The 19,768-nt window shown below is 49.7% G+C and overlaps 1 protein-coding gene across 3 annotated transcripts in view; it reads right to left on the reverse strand.

Annotated features, from left to right (window-relative positions):
• Positions 1-13,311, reverse strand: part of DZIP1 (DAZ interacting zinc finger protein 1) — an 85,273-nt gene extending 71,962 nt beyond the window's left edge. For all 3 annotated transcript variants that reach the window (XM_073347953.1, XM_073347964.1, XM_073347942.1), the window contains exons 1-2: positions 13,058-13,311; positions 757-1,380 (exon numbers count right to left, since the gene is read on the reverse strand). In XM_073347953.1, coding sequence (XP_073204054.1) covers positions 757-1,218 — 462 coding nt within the window. In that variant the 5' untranslated portion in view covers positions 1,219-1,380; positions 13,058-13,311. The remainder of the gene's footprint in view (positions 1-756; positions 1,381-13,057) is intronic.
• Positions 13,312-19,768: the final 6,457 nt, after the last annotated feature.

The raw sequence follows: 19,768 nt of genomic DNA on the forward strand, positions 1-19,768 counted from the left end.
TTGCATTGCTCCTACCTATGCTGTACCTATTATTTGGATAAACAGAACTTTGACTTTCAGGAGTGTCAGGCTAGAGCATCTTTCAGTAGAGTTAAATCAACTTTAAATACACACACACAAACACACAAAGTTGGCCCAAGATCATGTTTGCCAAGTTTAAGCCCAGTATAGTCTTTAAATTTCAGAACACCTTTTAAGGCAGTTATAAATTCCCAAAATAGTTGCTGGGGAAAAAAATGAGAAAGCTGATACACCCTTAAACTGTTAATCTTTCTAAGACTTAATGTGCCCTATTCTCCCTTGTCTGCCTTCCACCTTACCTAATCATTTGCTTCAGAGTCCCTTTAGGGATATCACACAGGATGGTGAAATGAACACAAGCCTGAAAAAAGCTCATCGGTAACTAGGATGAGCTGGAAATCAAACGCCTCCTCTCTAAAGCTGTATGAGATTCCGGCCCCACAGTGCTGGGAATGAAACCGCAGCCTCTGGGGTATTTTGATGGGGACAAAGAACAAGGAGTACTTGTGGCACCTTAGAGACTAACACATTTATTTGAGCAGAGGTGCCACAAGTACTCCTCCTCCTTTTTGCTGATACAGACGAACACGGGCTACCACTCTGAAACTTGATGGGGAAAGGACGGGGCGAGGGTGGGGGGGGAGCATATCCGCAAGGTAAGGAAGGTCCCTGCCCGCCCTGCGGTTGCACCGCGGGAGGGGGGGAGCACGAGCCGCGGCTAGAAGCGGGTCTCACCTGGTGATAGCTGGCTCTAGCCTCCAGCATCATCTGCTGGGTGCTGATCATCTTCTTCCGCTGCCTGCACTCCTCCTTCAGCAGCTTCATCTCCTGGGCGCGCCGGGCCGCCTCCTTGCCCACCTCACCGAGCTGGGCGTCGGCCGCCCGCAGCGCCTGCTCGCGGCCCCGCAGCTGGGCGCCCAGGTGCTGCTGGCAGTGCAGCAGGTACTCGATGGAGAGCTGCGCCAGGCGCACCAGCTTGAGCAGCAGCGGGTCGGCGGGGCCCTGGCAGTGCGGGCAGCGCAGCCGCTCGGCGCTGCAGAACGTGACGTGGCCCAGGTGCTCCTGCAGGGCCGCCACGTCCAGCTCGCCCGCCACCCTCTCCACGTCCACGGCGCTCAGCCGGCGCCAGTCCGGGCTCCCGCGCCGCGGCCGGAACTGGAAGGCGGGTAGGGGGCCCGACGCGGCGGCGCTGCCCATCCCGGCCGGGCTGCAGGGCGAGCGGGAGGCACCGCTGGGCGCGGGGCCCCGAGTCCTGCCACCAGGCGTCCGGCCCCGGCCTCAGGCTCCGACCGTGCGCCGGGCCGCGGAGCCCGGAGCCCCCGCCCCGGCCGCTCGGCGTCTGCCGCGTTGCTATGGCAGCTGCGGGGAGAGAGCGAGAGTGAGACGCCTGGTACCTCCCCCGCCCCCCATCCACACACACTTCACTTCCTCACCCCCCTTCGCTTCCTCATCCCCCATCCCAAACACCTTCCCACCCCCACCCACCAGACCCCCCTTCCCTTCCTCATCCCCCATCCCAAACACCTTCCCACCCCCACCCACCAGACCCCCCTTCCCTTCCTCATCCCCCATCCCAAACACCTTCCCACCCGCACCCACCAGACCCCCCTTCGCTTCCTCATCCCCCATCCCAAACACCTTCCCACCCGCACCCACCAGACCCCCCTTCCCTTCCTCATCCCCCATCCCAAACACCTTCCCACCCGCACCCACCAGACCCCCCTTCCCTTCCTCATCCCCCATCCCAAACACCTTCCCACCCCCACCCACCAGACCCCCCTTCGCTTCCTCATCCCCCATCCCAAACACCTTCCCACCCCCACCCACCAGACCCCCCTTCGCTTCCTCATCCCCCATCCCAAACACCTTCCCACCCCCACCCACCAGACCCCCCTTCCCTTCCTCATCCCCCATCCCAAACACCTTCCCACCCGCACCCACCAGACCCCCCTTCCCTTCCTCATCCCCCATCCCAAACACCTTCCCACCCCCACCCACCAGACCCCCCTTCCCTTCCTCATCCCCCATCCCAAACACCTTCCCACCCCCACCCACCAGACCCCCCTTCGCTTCCTCATCCCCCATCCCAAACACCTTCCCACCCGCACCCACCAGACCCCCCTTCGCTTCCTCATCCCCCATCCCAAACACCTTCCCACCCCCACCCACCAGACCCCCCTTCGCTTCCTCATCCCCCATCCCAAACACCTTCCCACCCGCACCCACCAGACCCCCCTTCGCTTCCTCATCCCCCATCCCAAACACCTTCCCACCCCCACCCACCAGACCCCCCTTCGCTTCCTCATCCCCCATCCCAAACACCTTCCCACCCCCACCCACCAGACCCCCCTTCGCTTCCTCATCCCCCATCCCAAACACCTTCCCACCCGCACCCACCAGACCCCCCTTCCCTTCCTCATCCCCCATCCCAAACACCTTCCCACCCCCACCCACCTGACCCCCCCTTCACTTCCTCATCCCCCATCCCAAACACCTTCCCACCCCCACCCACCAGACCCCCCTTCGCTTCCTCATCCCCCATCCCAAACACCTTCCCACCCCCACCCACCAGACCCCCCTTCGCTTCCTCATCCTCCATCCCAAACACCTTCCCACCCCCACCCACCAGACCCCCCTTCCCTTCCTCATCCCCCATCCCAAACACCTTCCCACCCGCACCCACCAGACCCCCCTTCCCTTCCTCATCCCCCATCCCAAACACCTTCCCACCCCCACCCACCAGACCCCCCTTCCCTTCCTCATCCCCCATCCCAAACACCTTCCCACCCCCACCCACCAGACCCCCCTTCCCTTCCTCATCCCCCATCCCAAACACCTTCCCACCCGCACCCACCAGACCCCCCTTCCCTTCCTCATCCCCCATCCCAAACACCTTCCCACCCCCACCCACCAGACCCCCCTTCCCTTCCTCATCCCCCATCCCAAACACCTTCCCACCCCCACCCACCAGACCCCCCTTCGCTTCCTCATCCCCCATCCCAAACACCTTCCCACCCCCACCCACCAGACCCCCCTTCCCTTCCTCATCCCCCATCCCAAACACCTTCCCACCCGCACCCACCAGACCCCCCTTCACTTCCTCATCCCCCATCCCAAACACCTTCCCACCCCCACCCACCTGACCCCCCCTTCACTTCCTCATCCCCATCCCAAACACCTTCCCACCCCCACCCACCAGACCCCCCTTCACTTCCTCATCCCCCATCCCAAACACCTTCCCACCCCCCCACCTGACCCCCCTTCACTTCCTCATCCCCCATCCCAAACACCTTCCCACCCGCACCCACCAGACCCCCCTTCCCTTCCTCATCCTCCATCCCAAACACCTTCCCACCCCCACCCACCAGACCCCCCTTCCCTTCCTCATCCCCCATCCCAAACACCTTCCTACCCCCACCCACCTGACCCCCCCTTCACTTCCTCATCCCCCATCCCAAACACCTTCCCACCCGCACCCACCAGACCCCTCTTCACTTCCTCATTCCCCCATCCCAAACACCTTCCCATCCGCACCCACCAGACCCCCCTTCAATTCCTCATTCCCCCATCCCAAACACCTTCCCACCCCCCCAGGCCCCCCTTCACTTCCTCATTCCCCCATCCCAAACACCTTCCCACCCGCACCCACCAGACCCCCCTTCACTTCCTCATTCCCCCATCCCAAACACCTTCCCACCCGCACCCACCAGACCCCCCTTCACTTCCTCATTCCCCCATCCCAAACACCTTTCCACCCCCACAGCTTCACCCCCCTTCACTTCCTCATCCCCCTTCCCAAACACCTTCCCATCCCCACCCACCTGACCCCTACCCTTGTTCACACCGCCTCACTCCCTCATCCGTACACACTGCACCGCCTCACTCCCCTCGTCCCCAAACACCTCACCACCTCACTCACCCATCCGTAACCACCTCACCCCCCTCGTCCCCAAACACCTCACCACCTCACTCACCCATCCGTAATCACCTCACCCCCATACTCCTTATCCTCCCATCTTCAAACACCTCCTCATCCCCATACCCCTCACTGCCTCACTCTTCCATCCCCAAACACCTCACCCCATCCTCACCACTCTATCCCCAAACACTTTATCCCCCCCCACACCATCCTTCCTCACCCCCGAAACACCTTGCACCCCTGCATACACAACCCCTCCCATATACACCTCAGCTTCTCATTCTTCCAGTCATTTCCAAACACAATCCATATCACCCCCTCCCCAGACACCCCTACACAACTCATATCGTATACACACCCCACTGTACACCCTCCTCATCCTCACAGTCACCCCTGTATCCTATACACATTCCACATAGCATTCACCCCACAAACACATCCTACATTTCTTCCCCTCCAGCCATTTCCTATGAACATCAACCCCTTCCAGTACACCTCACCCACTAGTCATACGTTTCACATCTCCCATTTCCAATATACACCCTTGTATAATTCATCCCCATATATGACATATACAACCAAAATCTACTCCCATACACATAAAATGCACATCTACTGCCATACAGAAGGACAGAGAGAGCACATGCGTGCACACACGAGATTAGGGTCTTGTTTTTATTCAAAGTTGCACAGGTTTAATTAAAGGTGTGATTTTTTTTAAACCAATTCGGGTAAACCAGATAGTTTATGTAAGTGCTTCATTTGTTCAATCAATATTAAACCAAGTTTAGGAGTGTTCACACAGGGTTTTGAACTGGTTTAAATAAGGCCTGGTCTAGGCTACAAACTTAGACTGACGTAAGTTGCCCTGCGTTGACCTATTCCTGCATGTATCTACACTCAAATTTGTCTTCAGCCAACTCCAGCGATGCAGTAAAACCACCTCCCCAAATGGTATAGAGCAGGGGTGGGCAAACTTTTTGGCCCGAGGGCCACATCTGGGAATAGAAATTGTATGGCAGGCCATGAATGCTCACAAAATTGGGGTTGGAGTGTGTGTGTGTGTGGGGGGGGTGAGGGCTCTCGTTGGGGGTGTGGGCTCTGGGGTGGGGCTGGGGATGAAGGGGTTTGAGGTACAGGAGGGTGCTCTGGGCTGGGATCAAGGGGAGCACAATAGATCCAGTACTGCGCTGCAGTCCTGACACTTCTACAAGGAATTGCATGCCATACTATGTGGAGATCCCACTAGCACCCAGCAGACCACTGTGGATACCTTTGAGGAACCTGAGACAGAGACCTCTGCAGTGAACACCAAGGAGGAGTAGGAGGGAAGATGCAGTGGGTGACTCCAGCCATGCCACGAGCTGGGACCTGTTTGAGACCGTGCCACAATCTAACCAGTCCCACCAGGTAAAATGCAGATGAGCCTGATCAAGGGGAAGGGAACTTGCGTAAGTGTGTAAGGCAAAATGCATACACGTTTAAATTTAAAGATGACACTCAGTCTATCCCCAAGTTAACAAGAGAAAGATATCGACTTTTCATTGTTTTATTTGTAGGAGAAGAGGTAGGGGTATAACAAACAGAGCAGAGTTGCATCTGATTTTCATTCCCCTGTTGGTTAGGCTGGGGAGGGAGGGATGTAGAGCACTTCATGTGCATAGGGATGTTCCTTTTATCCACCAGAGACATCTTGATGAAACTTTCATGGAGATACTCCACAATCTTCTCCGGAAGATTTCTAGAGATGGCTGCCTTATTTCTTCTTCCACGATAGGGCACTTTCTTATGCCACTCTGTGATGAGTTTGGCTAGCACCATTGCAGTAAACAGGCTAATGGCATACAGGCCTGGGCGGGTTCAGAACGTCAGCAACTGTGCTCTCTGTGCCTTTGTTACCCTGAGGAGTGAGATATCGGCTAAGATCACCAGAACCTGTGGAAAATAGTGCCAATATTCAGTGCCATTGCTCTATACTCATACCCATGGAATAGGGACTGAAATTTTATAGCTTCGTGGAACAGAAAATCCTTCCCACCTTGCCCTTGGTGGGCTGTATTCATCATAGCTGAGGCTGGAGAGCAGTGCTATGCAGAGGTGTTCTAAAGCTGAAGTGTTAATAAGCATTTCTTATTAAAAGTGTTTTTGGGAATAACGGAAGGGAGTTTTGAAATTTATCTTTCCCTTGTGATTGTAAATCCTGGAGTACATGTGTCTGTTTTTATCAGCAGCTTCTGGCAGGGCGGCCTTAAGGGGAGCCCTCTCCCCATCTGCAGAATTCCTGACCCTGATGAGGAGGAGAAAGATGAAAGAGGACATGTTCTGCAAGATCCTGCAAGCCAGTGCTGCAACAGACTGTGAACAAAGGGCTCGGAGGGCCAATATTACTGATACCATGGAAAAAAGACAGAGAAGACAGACCCAGAAGTCCCACCAGGACATAATGAGTCTTCTCAGGCTGCAAACCCAAATGCTGCAGACTGTGATGGACCCGCAGGTTTAAAAATCTTGGACTCTCCACCTATTTCAGTCCTTGAAGAACTCCGTGGTCGCTGCCCCCATGCTCCAACATACCATGTGGCATTATATGGCACATTGTTACCCTTGCTACTCGAAGCTGGGGACAGCAAGGAAAACCACAGCTTCACATACACTGACCTGCAAGGACTACGGTTCATGTATGTGTAGCCACAACTGTCTACATTTGTGCACTGAAGTGGATATACATGTTTACTTCCTTTTTAATAGTAAATTTTCAGCCCAATAAGTTATGTTAAAAATGTGGATAGCATCACCTGTGGGGTTTTTTGCACACTGATTTTCTATGCTGTTCCCCCACCCCCCCATTCAATAAAGTTCTAATTTTGGATTATCAAATCATCTTTCTTGCATCACAACAAATATTGTAGAATGCATAGTGATACGCAAAGCAAACTACTTATAAATACGCACCAAACACCACATAATTCATAGCTTCAGGAAAACACCCAGTCATATTTATAAATGTACAGTAAGCACTATACAGTTCTTAGCAACATCCAGAGCTCCAGGCACAGAGAACACTGTCCACCAGAGAACACTACTGTGGCTGGCCATTAAAATGCTCTGTCAAAGCCTCCCTCAATTGCATAGCTCTATGTTGAGCTCTTGTAATAGTTCTTGTGTTTGGCTATTCAGAGTCAGCAGACAGCCATTCCACCTTCAGCCTATATTTGGCATCAGCTTTTTCCCTTTGCCTCACAGATATGCAGGACAAAACAGGAAGCTATAACCATTGGGATATTTTTCTTACTGAGAATCAATCTAGTGACTAAAGCAAGCACTGCCAGCATCTCTTCAATCTGCCAATAGCACGTTCAACAGTCATTCTGCACCTGCTGAGCTGTTAGCTGCACCTTGCCGTGGCCAAAGAATAGCTTCATGAGCCAAGGGAGCAAAGTGCAGGCTGTCCCCCCTAGAAACAGTATCGGCATTTCAGTATAGCCAATGGTAATTCTTTGGTCAGGAAAGCCAGCAGGTTTCTGAACAGTCCCGTGTTCTTAAAGATATGAGTTCTTAAAGACTGAGATTTTCATATTAGTGAAGCATCCCCAGAGATCTGCCAACAGTTGTATAACCATGGAAAAATAACCCTTTCTGTTGATGTACTCTGTGGCAAGGTGGGTTGTTGTCAAAATAGGGATATGTATGTCTCTATCATCCTACCAGTTCAGGAACCCCACTGTTGCACATTGTTGAGTGTCACTGTCCTTTGCAGCAGGATACAATTAACGGACCTACACACTTGTAGGTCCTCATTGTGGATTTTCCAAATCCAAAATTATTTCCCACCCACCAATTGCAATCTTGTATTGCAAGCTTCCAGAGTGCAATCACCACTTGCTTCTCCACTGGCAATGTAGCTCTCATTCTGGTGTCCATGTGCTGGAGGGTTGCTGCAAGCTTGGCACACTGATCCAGGAATGTGGCCTTCTGCATCCAAAAGTTCTGCAGCCATTGCTGATTGCCCCACCAGCATTACGATGCAATATCAGCAGTCAGCTTTTGTTTCTCAGATCCACAACCAGTGTTCCATGAAGGCCACCAACAACCTTGAATTATTTTCGTTATGCCCCTCAGCAAACTGTCCTCAAAGAAATCCTCATGTCCCCAGTTGTTGCGGGTCCTGAGGGTACAGGAAATCCAGGAGAACCTTGCATCCTGTATTTTCAATGTTCATGAGAATAGCGTGTAACCCATGTGCCTAATAGGGAGATACCTCTTTAAGAGGCCCATGTGGAGGTAGAAGAGAATTGTGTCTGGGGACTTCATTGTTTCTAGCCCTCCACATCCAGAAGCATCTGGATTTTGCGTGTGGTTGTGGTAGTTTGGGGTATGCTCCAATAGGTTCCCTGTTGCTGGGGTCAGACTCCATGAGGACAAGAAGTCAGGGTAGCTGCTTTACAAAAGGCCATGTGCCCTGTGTGAGTTGGGAGAAGCTGAGCCCAGGAGCAGAAAGCAAGCTGTTTCCTCTAACCCTGAAGCATTTTGCAGCAGGTTAGTGATATTGTTAACCCTCTAACATGTAAGCATGGGTAATGTTAATTACACAAAGGAGAAATTGGGAGGGAAAAATAATTTCTTCTATTTTAACTGTATACTTTGAATGTTTTTTTTATTTTAGCCAAACTGTTTTAGTTAAATTATCTCAACTAGTATGACTCACCAACTTTTCTTTAAATGTAGTAATCGAGAACGAGTCATTTATATTTTGCTATTCTCAGTTTTGTATTTTCTTGCAACAGGTTGGTTTGTTTTTTTAAAATCTGTACACTTAACTGAGTGGTTGGTTAATCAGTTAGCTGGCTGGCTAACAGTGATTTTAACAGAGGAAGAGTCCGCATGGATCCCATGAAGATTCCTATAAGCAAATGGAGGGAAGATGATGTTTTAGACTCAGCAAACTGTATAGATTGGTGATCAAAGACTCTGAGACTCAGGTGAACTCAACCTAAGCTTTTCGGAGCTCTTCTTCTTCTCACTGTGTTTCTGTGGGGACTGAACTGTTGATTTTAATTTGTTTTCTTTATTTATGTAGAACTGTGAAAATAATCTATGTGGATTATAAAATAGCCATGTTATGTTGTAAAAATTAAATTGTTGTTATTTGTTTTTTTATCGTAAGTTTTTATAAAGTTGTTAGTTAATTAAATTCATTTCTTTAGTTTCTTTCGGGATATGAATGTGGGGAGGTTAGCCCTGTGCGATCCTTGATGAAAATCCTTAGAGATTGAATTCTGGGTCTCCAGCTACTTTTCTATGGGAATTGGGGGTTTTTTAGGCACTGGAGAAGGGCAATGAAGTGAACTCTAGTCCACCCAAAGGTTACAAACGCACAGCTCTGTGGACTCCATACTTCTGTCAGAGATGGCAGAGACCAAGGAGTGCCATGCAGGTTTGTGGGATTATTTTAAAGAGTACTTACTACAACTCCTGAGGAAGCTCGTAGAAGGAAGGTAATATGGATGGGGAGTGTTCAGCTGTTGTGACCTGCACTGGATGTGCCATGTTTGTCTTTCTTCCGCAGGACAGAAGCGACTTTGTCTGTACAAAGTGCAAGCTGGTCTTCATATTGGAAGAGAAGGTTCAAGGTCTGGAGCAACAGGTATCGACCCTGCGTTGCATAAGAGAAACTGAAGATTTCCTGGACAGACGTCAGGATATGCTTCTACGGACACAACGTTCTGCAGATTCAGAGCAGGCTGCACTGCGGGGACAGGAGGATGGTGAAGAAATTTGGTAGCATGTGACCTCCAGAAGAAGAAAGGGAAGCATCCATGTACCAGCAATGCAGATACAGATAAGTAACCGTTTTCATGTTCTCTCCACAGGTATTAATGCGGAGAGTGGACTAGATGATACATCTGAGGGAGGGGAACAGAAGGAGACTCCGCCGATTGGAAGGCATGAGATGCACTGTCCTAGGGTTGGGGGTTCCACGACCACCGTCCCAAGAGAAGGAGGCGGGTGGTGGTGGTCGGAGACTCTCTCCTCAGGGGGACTGAGTAATCTACCTGCCGCCCTGACCGGAAAAACCGAGAAGTCTGCTGCTTGCCAGGAGCTAGGATTCACGATGTGACGGAGAGACTGCCGAGACTCATCAAGCCCTCAGATCGCTACCCCTTCCTGCTTCTCCACGTGGGCACCAATGATACTGCCAAGAATGACCTTGAGTGGATCACTGCAGAGTACGTGGCTCTGGGAAGAAGGATAAAGGAGTTTGAGGTGCAAGTGGTGTTCTCGTCCACCCTCCCCGTGGAAGAAAAAGGCCTGGGTAGAGACCGTTGAATCATGGAAGTCAACGAATGGCTACGCAGGTGGTGTTGGAGAGAAGGCTTTGGATTCTTTGACCATGGGGTGGTGCTCCAAGAAGGAGGAGTGCTAGGCAGAGACGGTCTCCACCTAACAAAGAGAGGGAAGAGCATTTTCGCAAGCAGGCTGGCTAACCTAGTGAGGAGGGCTTTAAACTAGATTCACTAGGGGAAGGAGACCAAAGCCCTGAGGTAAGTGGGAAGTGGGATACTGGGAGGAAGCACGAGCAGGAGCGCGCAAGAGGGCTAATGGCATTTTGGGATGTATAATAGGGGCATTGCCATCAGACTGAGGGATGTGATCGTTTCCCTCTATTCGACATTGGTGAGGCCTCATCTGGAGTACTGTGTCCAGTTTTGGGCCCCACACTACAAGAAGGATGTGGAAAAATTGGAAAGAGTCCAGCGGAGGGCAACAAAAATGATTAGGGGACTGGAACACATGACTTATGAGGAGAGGCTGAGGGAACTGGGATTGTTTAGTCTGTGGAAGAGAAGAATGAGGGAGGATTTGATAGCTGCTTTCAACTACCTGAAAGGGGGTTCCGAAGAGGATGGATCTAGACTATTCTCAGTGATAGCAGATGACAGAACAAGGAGTAATGGTCTCAAGTTACAGTGGGGGAGGTTTAGGTTGGATATTAGGAAAAACTTTTTCACTAGGAGGGTGGTGAAACACTGAAATGCGTTACTAGGGAGGTGGTGGAATCTCCTTCCTTAGAAGTTTTTAAGGTCAGGCTTGGCAAAGCCCTGGCTGGGATGATTTAGTTGGGGATTGGTCCTGCTTTGAGCAGGGGGTTGGACTAGATGACCTCCTGAGATCCCTTCCAACCCTGATATTCTATGATTCTATGAAAAATTATGGATATGGATGACATTATGGGATGGAGAAAGTTGCATGCTGGAACTTGACCCCTAGCTCCCAGAGATCCCTGGACAAAGCAGTACTATCCCACAAAACACTGCAAAAATATCCCAGAAGGCACTGTGTAGGATGGCAGCAGCTGGCATACTGGGACACCTATCAGCGATGCGTGCACTTTACATCTACACAAGCGCTCCTGGTGAATATGCTCATTGCCAATGCAAGCAGCATGTACGCATACATAAGCAGCAGGTGAAGCTTCCCTTTGGGGAGGCCAGCCCCGAGGCCCTGCCCCTGCTTGCTGCTCTCAGCCACCTCCCACCGCCCCGGCTGGGGCTGAGAGTTCGATTGGGGACCCAGCTGGCATGCCAGCGGAGCTCTTGGCCCTGGCCGGAGCTCCGAGCCTGGAGCCCCTCCTCCCCAGCCAGAGGCTGCAGCGGTGGGGCTCTGGGCTCCCCTGTTCCACCCCTTCTGTCCATGGTCCTGGCCCCCACTCCACCTCTTTCCCCCAAGGCTCCACCCCCACTCCTTTCCACACACCCCCACTGCAGCCCCGAGACCAGAAAAGCTCTGTGCCCCTGCCACAGCCCTGCAACCCGTGGCTGTGGTGGGGGGAGGGGCCTTTTCTGGGGGCCCCTAACTGGCTGAGATAATGCACCACTCTTAGAGTGACCAGATAGCAAGTGTGAAAAATTGGGACAGGGCGTGGGGGGTAATTGGCACCTATATAAGAAAAAGCCCTAAATATCGGGACTGTCACTATAAAATCAGGACATCTGGTCACGTTAGCCACTCTCCCGCAGCCCCGAGGCATGAGGTCTGAGGAGGCTTAGCCTCCTCCAGCCTCCATTACACACCGTCCGTGCCTGCACATGCATGAGTGATATACAAACTTTGGTGCCTGTATACTGACATAACGTGCAACGGTCAATGTTTGTAGTATAGACATGGCCTAAATCTGTTTTAAATTTAAAGCAGTGCAACTTTGAACACAGGCACTAAAGGAGACATTAGAAGTAGCTATGGGACCTTTCCAGGGTGCGCTTTCTTACACATGTTCAGAAAGTGGGGGGAGTTAGCTGCTGAAAGGAAACTGTGGGGAACTCAATCAGAACTGGGGGGAAAGTCTGTGCTATTCTGTCACTGAGATCAGTGGAAGCAACAACAACGTGACACTGGGCACTACATTTCTAAAAGGACTCATTTTAAATTTTAGTTCCTAAACAAATTAACAGATTTCCTTATAAGTACTCTGAACATTGATACTTGCACCCAAAGAGTAGTTTTGGAAGAATATAATGTATTTTTTAATCCACAACAAAGAGGTTGGGAACCTGCTTTAAGTGCAAAATTTAAACTGAACTGTAGCACTGACTGGTGCCTCCAATAATTTGTTTACATTGCAGTGGTACCCAAAGGCCCAATCCGGATCGGAGCCCCATGGTAGTGCGCGGCTGCTCATTCCAAAATACTTGCTTTAGGCTAAATGACCAATAAAACCCTGAGAGTTATTCACAACCCGCCCCGCTAGTCGGAGCCGAGCCAAGCCAACGTGAGGCAGGCGGCAGGGTGACTCGGGAGAGGAGGCGGAGAGACGAGTCTAGCTGGGCCTGGCTGGAGAGGTTCCTGCACCGGGCTCCCTCCATCAGCGAAGCCAGGGGCTCTGCGAAGCCCGATCTCGCCCTCCCCAATGTGGGGCCCCAGCAGAGCCGAGGCTGGAGAAGCCCCGCTAGCTGCGATGGACGCCCGGCGGGCCCGAGAGCTCCCAAACCAGCCCAGCGGGGGCGCCACTTGCGGGCCCGGCCCGAAGGCTGGTTACAGCTGCGGGCAGACCCGTACTCGCGCGCAACAGGAGAGAGAAGACGGAGGGCGGCACCCCAGCCCCTGCCTCGCTGCTCTCACCTCGGGCGGCGGCCGCCACACAGCAGGGTCCCCGGGCAGCGCCTCCTCCGCCCGCCGGCTCCGCTGTAGCTGCAGCCCGGCAGCGCGACTCCGGCTGCGCCAGGAGAGGGGAGCGGGCCGCGGGGGTGACAGCGCTGCTGCTGCTGCCTGCCCGCCCGCCTCCAGCGGCTCCAGAGCACCGCCTGCCCGCCGCCTCCGCGGCGGCTCCTGCTCCATGTCATAGAGGGGCTGGCAGCTCCCCCTCCTCCCCGCTCCCGTCTTCCTTCCCGCCTATCCCCAGGCTCTCAGGCGCAGACACGCCTCCGCTCTCAGATGCCGGGAGAATGCGGAGATGGGTCAGGGAGGGCAGAGGAGGCGGCAGCGGGAGCAAGCCCGCCCCGGGAGCGGGACCGCAGGCTGAATATCAAGGAGCGAAGACGTTGTGGCTCAGCCAGCCGCGACCTCCCGCACGACTCCACCACCTTTCAGTCTCCAGCGCCCTCAGTGCCCCAGCTCACTTCGTAGGGTGAGGGTTGTGGCACCCCCGTTAAGGCTACGGCAGAGATTCCTCGCCAAGCCGCTAATTTTCAGCGCGCCTTCGCGGTCTCACAGAGTCGTGTTTGGTTTCTGGAACTTAGCCCAAAGCGGACTGCTGATTTTCCTCAAACTCGGGGTGGGGGAAGGGGACAGATCAAGGTTTTATGAATTAGGAGACACTGTTAAAAAAAGCTGTAGTTTAAGATATTTTTCTTGACACTCAACAAATGACTACAAATGCTTAATGGCATGGAGAGTACACTTACAGAGTTTGTGGGTGATTTCAAGCTGGGGAGGGTTGCAGCTGCTTTGGAATCCAGAATGATCTGCATGGGTGGTGGGTATAAGAGGCTAGGGGAGGCTAAGCCTCCATTTTGGAGGTGTGCCTGTGCAACCTTAAATTGGCCCTTGTTCAGCAGTGCCCCAATTGCCCCCTTAACCGCCAAGCCTATGGTGGCTGAAATTTACAAGTCCTTTATGTCCTTTTACAACTGGTTCACTCTGACCCATAGGATTCCTTCTAACACTATTAAAGGACAAAAAGGGGAGGGAGAAAAAAGGTTGCCCACGCCTCTACCCTCTTTGAGTAATGTCTCACTACGTACATACTCATGCTGGTCTTTTGTATTATAAGATTCAGGACAGACCAAGGCAAATTAGATCATTCTGTTGAGATGGGAGTCAATAGTAGATGACTTTTAGCTCCTTTAATAATGAATGGATATTTGTATCTCTGCTATAATTCCACAATCCTTATTCTTAAAAGATGCTTTGTTACCTGAATAGTAAAGATTTTCCTTGCTGGTGGTAAAATGAGTAGTTAATCAGTAGCTGTTTCTAACACAAAATTTGAGGAAAGGCACTAAAGAGCCCAGACTCTCAAGGATATTTAGGTGCTTAACTCCCACTGAAATCAACAAGGATTTTATTTAAGGAACTGGGCCTACCAGCGCCAAAAGATGTTTATTAGATGTGTAACTAAGCACCTCTTTCAATAGTTTGGTGATTGGTCTTCTACATCAGTTGAGTTCAACACACCTTTGAATTTATTTTGACCCAAAGGAAGGCGCACACAGAGATTTTTGTCTGAGCTGTCTGACCAATTTAGTTCATATTAAATTAACTTAAGCCATAGAAGCTGCTGTATTCTCAAGAAAGCAAAGCAGGGAGTCTCAACTGATTTAGTAGATTTTGTTTAGCTATTACATCATCAAGGGAATAAGTAAAAGTGGAGTTCATGTCTTACTCACAGTCCTTAAACTCTGTATTGTATTTATGCCAAACTGCATATCTACTGTAAATATTCAAATGCTTTGAGTTCAATTTCACTCTTTGGTCCTGGTGTTACCATAAATTATAGACACCAATTAATTAGCCTACAGTAGTGCTTCTAATTTAACAAAAGGGTAACAAGGTTATGGCCCGCCCTAAAGGAACTGCCAGGGTGTTACCAGGGGGCTTGTCTCCAACCTGCAGAGGGCTCCCCAGAGCAAGCTAGTCTTGCTAACCCCTGAAAGGACACCGGTACAGCTGTGTTCCCTCTAAGCTGCCTGGTCACCCAGTAGCAATTCAAGTGCTGTGCACTTGATTAGCAGAGCCGCACACATCCAGCAGCGTGTATTCAGTTTCCCCTTCCCTCGCTGCTTTGCAGCCACGTTGCCCCAGCAGTTGTTCCCGGGACCCTCCTGCTGGCTGTGCAGAGTGTGTGCGGGAAAAGGGGTGCTGATGTCAGGGTGTCCCACTCCCCCCACCCCTGTACCCTATCTCCACAGAGCAGGGGAGAGGAGACAGGACTCAGGACTCAGAGCAGAAGAGAGCCGCTGCCGTCTGAGGTCTGATTGAGCCTTCCAGGCGGTGAGTGAGTGCCTTAGAGACAGCGCATAGTGTCTGAGACTTCCCCAGAAGCCAGCTCGCACACGTGCGCGCTCTCTCTCTCACTCACACACACACACTGTCTCCCCATCCACCCTGCCTTTGTACCCCAGCTCTGCAGAGTGGGGGAGGGGAGACAGGGCTCAGGAGCAGGAGAGGTTTCAATGAGTGCCTTAAAGGGACAGTGCTCGGCCTGTCTCAGAAAATTCCCCAACAGCCAGCACACACACAATCTGTGTGTCACACACAATCTTTCACACTCACCTTCCAGCACATACTTGTATTATGGCTGTTGGTACTACTTGGTACTTCCTGCAATGCACATATATTCTCTGTAATTTTCTTCTTTCAAAGTGTGTTATTTTAGTTTGACTGATCTATGCATTTCATAATTTTTATTTTTTTTACACTTAAATTTAATTCTTTGAAGAGTGAGTTCTAAAATGCCTAACCTGTCTTGGCTGGAGTAATTATACCTATGGTAACTTAAAAAAAATTATATCTAGGCTTTTTGTTTCTACTGGTGGCACACATCCACTCATACTTCAGTGCACATAAAATTTATTCTGTGCAAGGATGGAAAAAATTAGAGGGAACATTGGGACACAGCCTTCTGCTCAAGGACTGACACACACACAAGCAGAAAGTCTTCAAAAACATAAGCATTATTTATTTTAAAAAAATAAGTAATCACAGTATTTTTAATAAAAGCAAGAAAGAATACATAAAACATAATAAAATACAATAGAATTATATCTAGGAATGAGGTGGGGCAGCAAAATAAAAGACATGGAATATGTAGATCATGTAACAGTTACAATGTAATAGATGTGTATATATTGTGACAGGGTCGGGCCAGATGGCTACAGGAGATTAACAGAGGCAGATATATTAGCCCCAGGTTAAGTAGGTCCTTTTTCCCTGGGTAAGGTAACAGGGAAGGTTTCAGAACAATCAGGAACCTTCTGGAGACAATTAAGACAGACAGGCTGATTAGAACACCTGCAGCCAATCAAGAAGCTGCTAGAATCAATTAAGGCAGGCTAATCAGGGCACCTGGGCTTAAAAAGAAGCTCACTTCAGTTTGTGGTGTGTGTGTGAGGAGCTGGGAGCAAGAGGCATTAGGAGCTGAGAGTGAGAATGTGTACTGTTGGAGGACTGAGGAGTACAAGCATTATCAGACACCAGGAGGAAGGTCCTATGGTTAGGATAAAGAAGGTGTTGGGAGGAAGCCATGGGGAAGTAGCTCAGGTAATTGTAGCTGTCACACAGCTGTTCCAGGAGGCACTTTAGACAGCTGTATTCCACAGGGCCCTGGGCTGGAACCCGGAGTAAAGGGCGGGCCCAGATTTGCCCCCTCCCCCAGCCCCCCAAACCTTCCAACTCCTGGTCAGACACAGGAGGAGTTGACCTGGACTGTGGGTTCACAAAAATGGCCAAACTGAGGGCTGCCGTGAAGCTCCAAGGTGAGCAAATCTGCCAATAAACGCAAGACCCACCAAGGTAGAGGAGGGACTTTGTCACAATATATACATGCGTGTATGAGGCTCTATATACACCAAGGCTCTAGCCTAAATGTTGCAATTCAATAACATGCTTAATACAATGTAATATACATTACCTTTATAAATCATTACAATATTATCGTTTTAGAGATAATTACTTACTTAATACTAACATTTAGTAGTTAATGGTTTAATATATTAACATTTAACATCCTGTGGGCCAGACTGGTTGCAGGATGGGTAGGGGAGATTTCACTCATAACACAGGCATCCAGCTTTATTTACAGACAGACCCACACACTCCTTAACAATAGATGGAAAAATCAGACTTACACTCGTACCCAAGTTCCCTCTGTTTCGTCTTAATGGTCCTTCTGATCTGTCAGTAGTGATGTTAAGGATAGTGATTGTCAAGGCCACGATTTTCCTAACTGCTGCTGCTGCTGCTTCTTCAGGCTGCGGGCGTAGTGTCATTTGCTGCTGGCTGTTGCTACTGGCAGGGACTGCTGATTGCGCTGCTATGAAAGCTGTTGTTGTGGTGACCTTTAGAGTTCTGCTGCTACTGCTGCTTTTTCAGGTAGCTGCTTTTTGGAATTTTCTGTTCTTCTCAGGTAGCTTTGGTTCTTCCACAAAGCCTCAAACCCAGTGCACTCAGCCTGGTAGCTGTTGACCTTATATGCTGGTAGCTCTCTCAAGGTCTGTTCATTACATAAGAATGGCCCTACTGGGTCAGACCAAAGGTCCATCTAGCCCAGTATCCAACAGTGGCCAGTGCCAGGTGCCCCACAGGCAATGAACAGAACAGGTAATCATCAAGTGATCCATCTCCTGTCGCTCATTCCCAGCCTCTGGCAAACAGAAGCTAGGGACACCATTCCTGCCCATCCTGGCTAATAGCCATTGATGAACCTATCCTCCATGAATTTATCTAGTTCTTTTTTGAACCCTGTTATGCTCTTGGCCTTCAAAACATTGTCTGGCAAGGAGTTCCACAGGTTGACTACGTTGTGTGAATAAATATTTCCTTTTGTTTTAAACCTGCTGCCTATTAATTTCATCTGGTGACCCCTAGTTCTTGAGTTATGAGAAGTAGTAAACAAGACTTCCTTATCTACTTTCTGTACACCAGTCATAATTTTATAGACGTCAATCATATCTCCCCTTAGCCATCTCTTTTCCAAGCTGAAAAGTCCCAGTCTTATTAATCTCTTCTCATACAGAAGCCGTTCCATACCCCTAATAATTTTTGTTGCCCTTTTCTAACCTTTTCCAATTCCAATATATCTTTTTTGAGATGGGGCAACCACATCTTCAGGCAGTATTCAAGAAGTGGGAGTACCATGGATTTATATAGAGGCAATATGATATTTTCTGTCTATTATTTATCCCTTTTCTATTGACTCCCAACATTCTGTTCACTTTTTTGTCTGCCACGGCACATTGAGTGGATGTTTTCAGAGAATTATCCACAATGACTCCAAGATCTCTTTCTTGAGTGGTAACAGCTAATTTAGACTCCATTTTATATGTATAGTTGAGATTATGCTTTCTAGTGTGCATTACTTTGCATGCATCAACATTATATTTCATCTGCCACTTTGTTGCCCAGTCACCCAGTTTTGAGAGAGCCTTTTGTAGCTCTTCACAGTCTGCCAGGGTCTTAACTATCTTTAGTAATTTTGTATCATCTGCAAATTTTGCCACCTCACTGTTTACCCTTTTTTCCAGATCATTTATTAATATGTTGAATAGAACTATTCCCAGAACAGACCCCTGAGGGATACCACTATTTACCTCTCTCCATTCTGAAAACTGACTGTTTATACCTACCCTTTGTTTCCTATATTTTAACCAGTTACCAATCCATGAGAGCACCTTCCCTCTTATCCCGTGGCAGCTTACTTTGCGTAAGAGCCTTTGGTGAGGCACCTTGTCAAAGGCTTTCTGAAAATCTAAGTACACTATATCCACTGGATCCCCTTGGTCCACATGCTTGTTGACCCCCTCAAAGAATTCTAGTAGATTGGTGAGGCATGATTTCCCTTTACTAAAACCATGTTGACTCTTCCTCAACAAATTATGTTCATATATGTCTTACAATATTGTTCTTTATTATAGTTTCAACCAGTTTGCCCGGTACTGAAGTCAGGCTTACACGCCTTTAATTGCTGGGATCACCTCTGGAGACCTGTTTAAAAATTGGCATCACATTAGCTATCCTCCAGTCATCTGGTTCAGAAGCTGATTTAAATGATAGTTACAAACTACAATTAGTAGTTCTGTAATTTCACATCTGAGTTCCTTCAGAATTCTTGGGTGAATACCATCTGGGCCTGGTGATTTATTGCTGTTTAATTTATCAATTTGTTCCAAAACCTCCTCTAATGATAGCTCAATCTAGGACAGTTCCTCAGATCTGTCACCTAAAAATAATGGCTCAGGTTTGGGAATCTCCGTCACATCGTCAGCCGTGAAGACCGATGCAAAGAATTCATTTAGTTTCTCTGCAATGGCCTTATCGTCCTTGAGTGCTCCTTTAGCACCTCAATCGTCCAGTGGACCCACTGGTTGTTTAACGTAATTTATTAGCCTGGCTTAACCAATCAGTTTCCAGATATTAGTATGATTGCTATTTTTGTCTAGTTCCTCCCCATTATGTCATACTTATTTTTAGATAGCCATGCTCCTCCCCTGACACCATATTGGTCAGAGCTCCTTCCCCGATGCCCTCTTGGGAGAAATGCTGAGTCACTCCCCAATAGTTGCTGGAACTTTCCATACACTAATCCTGTGTCTTTCATAGAGGATTATTGCATCC

This window comes from Lepidochelys kempii, chromosome 1 (assembly GCF_965140265.1).
Source record: "Lepidochelys kempii isolate rLepKem1 chromosome 1, rLepKem1.hap2, whole genome shotgun sequence".
Taxonomy (NCBI): Eukaryota; Metazoa; Chordata; order Testudines; family Cheloniidae; genus Lepidochelys; species Lepidochelys kempii.